Source organism: Solanum tuberosum, unplaced genomic scaffold (assembly GCF_000226075.1).
Source record: "Solanum tuberosum cultivar DM 1-3 516 R44 unplaced genomic scaffold, SolTub_3.0 scf00020, whole genome shotgun sequence".
Classification (NCBI taxonomy): domain Eukaryota; kingdom Viridiplantae; phylum Streptophyta; class Magnoliopsida; order Solanales; family Solanaceae; genus Solanum; species Solanum tuberosum.
This window is the reverse complement of record NW_006238946.1, coordinates 2451159-2460148: the sequence shown is the minus strand read 5'-3', so window position 1 is coordinate 2460148 and position 8990 is coordinate 2451159. Positions and strand designations below refer to the sequence as shown.

The 8990-nt window shown below is 37.2% G+C and overlaps 1 protein-coding gene across 2 annotated transcripts; it reads right to left on the bottom strand.

Moving 5' to 3' along the window:
- Window positions 1-2564: 2564 nt before the first annotated feature.
- Window positions 2565-8242, bottom strand: LOC102605814 (haloacid dehalogenase-like hydrolase domain-containing protein At2g33255). 2 transcript variants are annotated; one of them, XM_015305289.1, is made up of 5 exons: window positions 7809-8242; window positions 7683-7725; window positions 6050-6107; window positions 3577-3711; window positions 2565-3185 (listed from the first exon to the last, which is right to left on the bottom strand). In XM_015305289.1, the coding sequence occupies exons 1-5, from the start codon at window positions 8155-8157 to the stop codon at window positions 3021-3023; spliced, it is 750 nt and encodes a 249-aa protein (XP_015160775.1). In that variant the 5' UTR covers window positions 8158-8242; the 3' UTR covers window positions 2565-3020. The 2 variants fall into 2 exon arrangements, with proteins under 2 accessions (XP_015160775.1, XP_006340874.1); XM_006340812.2 differs by having other exon boundaries at window positions 6050-6110; window positions 7809-8241.
- Window positions 8243-8990: the final 748 nt, after the last annotated feature.

The following is an 8990-nucleotide window of genomic DNA, read 5'->3' as shown; positions in this document are numbered from 1 at the left end:
GTGGGTGGGAGTGGGGGGAGGGGGGATGAAAAACAAATTAGCACTAGTAATATGTAAATCGTAATCAACGAAGAAGACTTTTGACATGTGACATGTGATGTGACTACTAACTTAATATATGCGGTATGTTCTTAATTGTGATTATGAAACATTAATTAATTTCACTAATCTATCAATGAAATATTTTATTAATAAAAACATTATACGTGTATATATAATTGAGAGAAGTAAAAAGATTTCAAACATCTCACTGCATTGAATTTGATATTCATCGAAAACCATTCAGAAGTACTTTCTCTTGAGACGATACTAAAAAAAAATGAATTTCAAATTTTTAGAAATAACGTAAAATTAATATGAACGAAGTAATATAAAATATTGAGTATTAAAATTCATTACGACAGTACCACCACATGCAATCCATGCAACATGAATTATTTGGTTGTACTTCCCCTTATAAATTTTCAATCCAAATAATTTCTAAACGAGTCACTAATCCATCTTTTTATTAACTCAACTTCTTACAATTCGCTCGAATTCAATTTAATCCGTCCATTTCAAATCAATATTCACCATGATCAAAATGCTCCTAAATCATCCATATAAGATGATATTAACAAATTAAAAGAACACAAAAAAAAAGAAAAAGAAAAAAGAGGAAAAAACACTAGCTATATATTTCACTAAAACTAACATGTAAAGTATATTCATGAATATTATTTTGTATGAAATATGAAAAATTCTTGTTGGACTTGAACCATCTTCATGCAGGCCAATTTAGTCAGCAGCTTCCACCCTTTTAACACTTCTATAATTGAAAAAACAAAAATGAAAAGTAAGATTAAATAAAAAAAATTGTTACTATTATTCACGTTGAAATCTGACTAATAATTTATTCTAATTCAGAAAATAACTTCATTTCGGAATAAAGATTTTTTAGACATAAACTTCAAATTTCTTAAAACATAGTAATAAGATAGTGTTAACATGTACACCTTACGTAACAATTTATGTGATAGATTCGATATAAAATTTGAGAAAGTAAAAAAGATTTTTAAAATTCGATAAAATATGCAAAAATTACTGTAAAAAGAAAAGAAAAAGACTATTTATTTTACCTTGCTTCTTGTAGTTTTTTCATGCCCTGTTCCTGAAGTCAATGCCGGAGTTGCAGTTGCCGGTGCCGGAGCAAGAATAATTTTCGCAGCAGTGGGATCAGAAATTGATCTACGAAGAATTGATTTTACAGAGATTGGATTGTTCTTGCTGTTTTCCGGTGACTGGGAATTCATGTAACGACAGAAATCAGTAAAAGAATCGAAAATTGGTGGTTCTGATAGTGTCCGACGCAGAGTTTTGTTATTATTGGACGGCTGCGTTTTTGTGAATCTTGAAAATGGCAGCGGTGGTGGCGTCGCCGTGGCATCAGCAGTGGCGGCGTTGGTGGTGGCAAAAGGTGAGTTTTCAGATACCCTTTTGGAGAAGGGTGAAAATGCAGGGGATGGTGAAGTTTTTGGTGAAATGGGTACCGGACCATCCTCGGCGGCGGCAATGGCAGTGGCGGCAGAGGGTGGTGGTGAATTACGAGTGACCCTTTTAGGGGATGGTGAAGTAGTTGGTGAAATGGGGTCTGGACCATCCTTAGCGGCGGCAATGGCGGTGGAGGATGGTGGTGAATTGAGAGAGACCCTTTTCGGGGAGGGTTCAGAAGGAGAAGAGATCTGTGAAAGAGATTTTCTCTTCAGAGAGACAGTACTACTGTTCATGATGTTGCAATTTTCACCGGAGAAGACAGCTACGCTGGCGGTGGCGGTGGCAGATGGGTGGTGGAATACGGCGGAGCAACCGTGGATACTGAAAGTCATATTTTGCTCTGTTTTTCTGTTTCTTGTAAATTCTTTCATTCAACTGATTTCTTGAAGAGGGAACTGCTTAAGCGCGCCAATATATAAACAGAATTTTGCTGCTTAGCGGTTGAATTTAACGGTTTTGCACATTTAGTCCCTCAAATATTGATATAAATATAATATCTTAATTTTTGATATTTGTAATATTTGATTAAGCACATTTAGCGATCGATTAATTGCTTGCAATGAATCTTCAAAAAATTGATGAATTATATATATCATATTTGTCGAGGATATGACTTTAGATAAGGAGATATGAATGTCATGAATTAAGCGTCATCTCATTTTCTAGTTGAATAAGCTTGATGGTAACCAATAGTATTAGTATTATTCAATTTTTGTTATTATTTGTAATTTCTTGTACTTCAACTATCGTATTACTTAGCTATGCAATGCTTTCCTTACTAGTATTTCTCATGACTTCTTCATTGAGAAAAAGAGGAGCATTTAAGAACACTTGCTAAAGTTCATTCACCAATGTACGTACATATGAACGATGCAATTTGATCTACATTGTTAACTGATGGAATAGAATAGGAATTCAAAAAATGAAAAATAAAAAAGTTACATTTGTTACTTATGATTAATCCACACGGCAGAGGATGTGACAGAGGTTGTGAGTTGTCCGGGGATTCCAAAAAAGATGGAAAAAAACTCTCAGACCAACTTGGTCTCATTTCTGAAAATCTTTGCATTAACAAGTACCATTATTCCTAAGAAATCTTAGCTACTATTCGCGTGCAAGACCTGTGGCTAGAGCTTCCATTACGAGCAAAGAGATGACAAGAACACTACATTCGAAAACACATTTATGGTCTCGTGACTATGTCACCCACAACGAACCAGGCTAATCGATAAAAGTCTCTGTAAATCACCAGTTTCACCACCAAGAGTGAACAAAAACTCATATTCCCCATTTTTGGCTTGAAAAATGAATGACTTGAGACCATCTCAAAGATTCCCGCTCACATGAGCAAAGCTGCAATCTAATTACTGTAATCTTACAGAAACCAAAAGAAACGTGCATGCAGGAATGCTACATGGAGGGCTTACGAGGGTAAACCATATCTCGTTGCTCAGCCAGGCCAGGGGGGTTCCAAAGATTTGCAAAAATCAAGATGTCAGCTCAAAATCTCTTTCTAGAAGTGACTGAACCTCAACAAGAGAAGACACCTTATAGTCTGGTTTGTGTTGGACGTTTGCATATTCTGGAGCATCATACCTTCCTGTTTCGTCGAGCAAGCAAGTAAAAGCTCCAGCTTGTTTGCCACAAGCAACCTGTATATCAAACCCCCAAATATTCATTACACGTCACAACACATATTTAAGTATTTTACCATGACTTTTCTAAATGGCATGACGACTGACGAGCATGAACAAGAAAAAAATTTCACAAGGCTAAAGAAAGCATAAAAGTAACTACTTAGAGGTGGGAGCCAAAGCTCGTATGCTAAGAACTGCTAACGATCAGACAAAAGTTAGATCAAGCAGGAAAATTGCTTCGAGTATCATATGCCAAGCACAATTAGTACCTATATGAATTAGTTAAGAACTTAGTCAAGCTAAGTGAAGGAAAATAACACATCTTTCATGGAGATGCATTGAGTCACCTATTGCAAAGAGTGGACGTGAAAGAGAAGAAGAGCAGTCAGCTTGAGAGGAAACTCACATCATCTTTAAGGCTGTCACCAATCATCATTACTTCATTAGATTGAACTTCCCAAGTTGAACAAATGTGCAGCAATGGAGCTGGATCTGGTTTGTATGGACGATATTCTCTGCTCAGTGCAGGAGAAAATTTCACCTGTATCAAAAAGAGATTCTATACTTGAGCTTTATATGGTATACGTAATAAAGACCATGGAACTAAACGTATAGCATGAGCTGAGGTGAAAGATATATTATAGCAGAAATGGAGAGATTTCTTTTCTCAGGAGATTAACCATGAGTGGAACACCTGGAGACTTCACTCAAACATCAAGCTTCCTTAGACACCTGGAGAATCCCTCAGATTTCAAGCTTCCATTTTTTCAAGAAGTTAGAATTCAAGTTTCTAAGGGGCCAGAAAATTAAAGCAAATGACCTTTTATTCTTTCATTCTGAAAGATGCTAAATAATAGGATGGGAAAGGGAAGTTTGTTCACTCATTCTTGGACTCAGACACAACTATGCATATTAGATTTCCTCCTCTCGGATATGTTCACTTCAGAAAACTGTTCTCTGGAAACCTACCCAAAGATTAATTCTCCCTAAACTGTTTCCCAATCCAAACACCATCTTAAATTTCCAAATAATGAGAGACAATAACTGCAGATAATGTCCGCGCAGATGGAAAACAGAAAAGATTGGGAGGCTTGTCCTTTTTCCATTCTTCTGATTTTTTTAATAACCAAGAAATCCTCGAAGGCCAGTGGCACACAGTTTGAAACTCGGTGGATAATGGGCCTACCTCTCTACCCTTCTCCATTTACCAATCTTTTGTCTGGGTAAGATTAGGACTTCTAAGCTGACGTGTACATACCCACACATCACATGTTGCAGTCATACCATTAGACCAAAGCAATAGGGTCCCTACTTCTGAATATTAGAAGGATGTGTAAAAATACCACACATAAAACAAGGGGTGCAAATTTATTGAAGTATTAAAGCTTATGAATTGCAGGCTCCGTATTGTTTCAGTATTATTTCCTCTCTTTTACCTTTCAATCAGTGCAGTTTTTATGCCTATGGTGTCTTCTTTCCAAAATATCCAGTGTCTGCACAACTTATCTAGAATGTAAACTCCTCTACAATGTCACTCATGAGTGGACCCTTCTTTGAGAACATCCATACCGGCACTGTTAACTGGTGCCCAGTGCTTCCTATCATTTGTCAGGATTTTACATGGCATAGTAATTGTCTACTCAGACATAGAACTGAAGTTGAGCTTGACCAGCCAAATCAAGCTCAGTTGAATCAATCAACTATTCTTATATCTTAGAAACTACATGGCTGGTGCCTGTTACCTAAATGCTGAAAAGAGGTGTTATCCCAAAAGAAATGCATAAGCATCCTAGAAAGTTTTGCGGTTGCAAAACCACTAAAAAGCAAGCAAGAAATGGATTTAAGAGCCACGGAGTAAACAGTGACTGTTCCTTCTGACTATTCAAAACGATTTTGCATTGGCTTATTTCAACTTTCAGGGTTCTTTTCTCACTTTTGATGAGAAAATGAAATCACTGCAACTTCACGCATATCTCTGCTTATTTACTAGGTTTGCATGCTTCTTTTCATGAAAAATGACTTATTTTTCTTTTAAATATCATTTACAGATTTAGTCTTATCGTGCCCTTAGTTTTGCTAACAGAGCAGAAAGAGGGTATTGTCCACCTTTTCTCCCTCTCCGTGTTACATGTTTCAGCTACATAAATTCCACGTTATGTTACAGAGAAAGCCTTAGATAATCTTTTAAATCTTTGTTCAGCCACAAGGCGGATCCTGTAAAGAAATGAATTGAGCATGCCATCATAATTGTGAGGGAAACCAGACATCCTCTAGTTGAGCTTCCCTTCTCTATTTGACTATAAGAACATACAGATTGTAAAGTTTTTATAGCTCCAGTGAACATACATCCTCTAGTGGATTTTACAGCTCAATTGTAAAGTTTTTGCCCAGTGTTGGCTTTTGAAATTACCCCCTGGAGGCTGTAAATTCCACCTCATCAGGTTTTGATGATGAGTTTTGATGTGAATATAAAGTTACCTTTACCAAAAAATTCATACACATTCTCCACCACACCTTCTGCACAGATATCCTAGGTCATCACGACCTTAGCAGTTCATGATCCTCTGACTGCCTGACTGGTAATGAGTGAAGAAGAAAAATTTAAGCTGGAATATCCATTATGTTTCGCTATTTGCCTTCACTTCAAACTAAAGAAACTAAAGGTATAAAAGAAGATAAATTGTTCCTCTTTCTTCTCCTATGCAGTGACGATTCTTGTTTCATCCCTAATAGAAGAACAAGCACAGTCTTCTTTTTTTTTTTCCTCTGGAAAGTCCAATAAACTTTGTTCTTTAACTTCAGCATATAATGTCAACATATAACTCATGCCAAAACAATTGTTTTATGTATTTAACTGAAAAAGGAAAAAAAAAACTTACTCCAAAGCGTTCGTGAAACAAGTCAACTGCATCTTTGACATTCCTAGTGATTAATCCCCTTCTGAAATAGAATTCACAAAACAATTAAATTAAACTCTTCCGAAGAACCAGAAGCATCTAAACTGTGAAATAACATCTCCTTCTTCTAGTACATTTGAGTCAATATAGGTACTTTTCAATAGGAGGGAAGCATACATCAAACCTATCCAGTAACGCTAAGGCGCTAACACAGAAGCACGAGCTATTTCCTTCTATCTAATTTATCAAAGATGTGATAATCCAGTTGGAGCTTAACTTAAATATGTCATTTCTCTCATTAAATCAAATTTGTGGCCCAAGGGAATCCATTAACAGAGAAGGGCATAACCTAATGTGAGTGAAGGTGGAAGGGCATAAAATAATGTAAGATGCCTTTGACAGATATAAGCAGATTTAAAAATCTCAAGAGCATAGCATTTTTTCACAACTTATGTATCCCAAAATAAAAACCATTCAGTCACAACAGAATTAAGCTTGATAAGTCTTCCAACACCAATTTGGGTATAATTTGGCTACATCCTCATTACAGTCAAAAAGGAGGAAAACAGTAAGTGATGCATCATAAGACAGAACAAAACAGAAGTCTAAAAGACCAACAAATTGAAAAAAAGAAAAGTTTTACGCATGAGAGAAAGGTCAGAAAACTTCCCGGTAAATTATAATGTAATAAATACTCAAAAAAATGGAAAAAAGATCTGGCCAATTTGTATATCAGGGCTTTGCTTCACTAGCAAAGGTAGTACAATGAGGAATGTGTAGTAACCGTACATCCTGACTAGTGAACGAGGTCTCATATTTGAGTGGAAATGGGTAGAGGAGCAGGTCCATGATCTATCCAGTCGGTGTTGGGATTTGGAAACACTGGATTTCTTGGTTTAAAAAGAACTGGCCAATCTGCATACCCTGCGTCCTCAAGCAGTCTCATGAAGCATTTTAACTCTCAACCACACCTCAAGATGGAAACTTTTCAAAGAATAAGCAAAGTTAAGGATTGAGAAAGAAAGATTAGGCACATTAGACCTTAGGCCATGACATGGACACTATAAAACAGATGGCAAAGTCAAGAGAAAGGAAAAATAACTACTTTGATGTAGGAAAATGCTCAAACTGGTTACCGCTGAACTAAATAAAGAGAAAAGCTCACGTAGCTCATTACGTCATAAATAAAAATTAAGTGGGAGCTCCCTTTCCATCCTTAAGGTACAAGCTTATCTCTCACCCAACTCTCACCTTTCCATTCCCCTACTATGTACCATTACCCCCTCCCCATGAAAATGAAAGTAATCCTCCATGTCCGTTCGGATCTATTCGAGCCCAACAACAATAACAACAACACACCCAGTGTAATCCCACAGGTGGGGTCTAGAGAGGAGTATAAAGTGTATCCTACCTCGAGGAGGTAAAGAACCCTCGACTCAAGTAGCCCATATCAAAGCAGTTCAAAATACAGAAGTAAAGAAGACAAAACAAATACTCCATAGAGATGCTCAAAATAACCTTTAGAAATGCTTGAGCTACCAAACTCTGTAGCTGACTAATAACTATATATTTACTGCAAGTGACAATAAATCTACAGCTCATAACTCAGTCTTACCTAATATTCCTAGAATCAAGAAAACTACAAAGTTCAGCAGCACCTGAAACCAAAATCACAATGTCAAAAACACCCACAAATTAAAAAAAGACTCAATCTTTACCCCCAATCATAAAAACTACATACCAGGCATAATCTGGAGTCGATCAAGACCCTGTTTTTCATAATCAGCAATAACCTCATACGCCCTACGTTGCTTATCAGGGCTCCAACTTTCAATGTGATGCAAAATATCAATGCCAGAAGGGCTCTTGGATTTAACAGCAAGGTACTCATCATGACCCAGAACAGCCCTGTACATGGCCTGAAAATCAATAACGGGGACCGTTAGGGTTCCGTCCATGTCAAATACAATACCCTTTAAACGGGGTTTTGAAGAAAGAGAAATTGAGTTAGATGTAGCCATTGATGTTGAAGAAGAAAAAATAGTTCTTGGATTGAAAAAAAGGGAAGCTTTGGAAAGAAGAAGCTGCATTTATTTATTGTACAAATAATGGAGTGATGATGGAGAGAGGTTTTAATGGACTGTGTGATTAGGAAAGAAAACAAGTGGCACTGATCAGTGGGAAGTGAAAAAAAGGGGTTATTTAAAGATTGGTTTGTTGGAGAAGAAGACAAAAGATGCAGTAAAGCTCCCGCTATGTATAGGGTTCGAAGAAGGGTTTCAATAAGGCTGGCAACGGAACCGGGAGGTGCCGGTACCGGTTCCAGTTCGTTCCGGTCCGTTACCGGTTCCGTCTCGGTTCCGGATAGTACCGGTCAGATCCGGTATTATACCGGTCCGGGAGGGGTAACGGGACGGAAACCGGAATTTACCGGTTCGTCCCGGTCCGGTTAGTCCCGGTTCCGTCCCGGTCCGGTCCAGTTCCGGTCCGGTTGGGCCAATTTTTTTTATTTTTTATTTTTAATCTGAAATTTCAAAATTTATAGCCGTTGAGAGCCGTTGGGCAACGGCTTTTGGGCCCCACCAACGGCTCTTTCACCCCCATAACCCCCCTTTACACCTCCCTACCCCCCAAACTTTTTTAATACCCCAAACTTCTTAAAACTACATTTTCATCCTTTTTTTTAACTATAAATACCCCTAATCTTTTATTCTTTTCACTCACAAAAATATCTTTTAATCTCTCTACTCTCTACTCTCCAAATTCTCTTATTCTCGTTAAAATTACGAATTTGATCTTTGGAAATTGGAGCTTCAAAATTCAACTTTCAATTTTCGGCTTCCGGTCATACACGTCTACTTTTTTAAGTAGACATTTGGTACATTCGTTCCAACTCACTTTTCATTTAGTTATTTATTTGTTT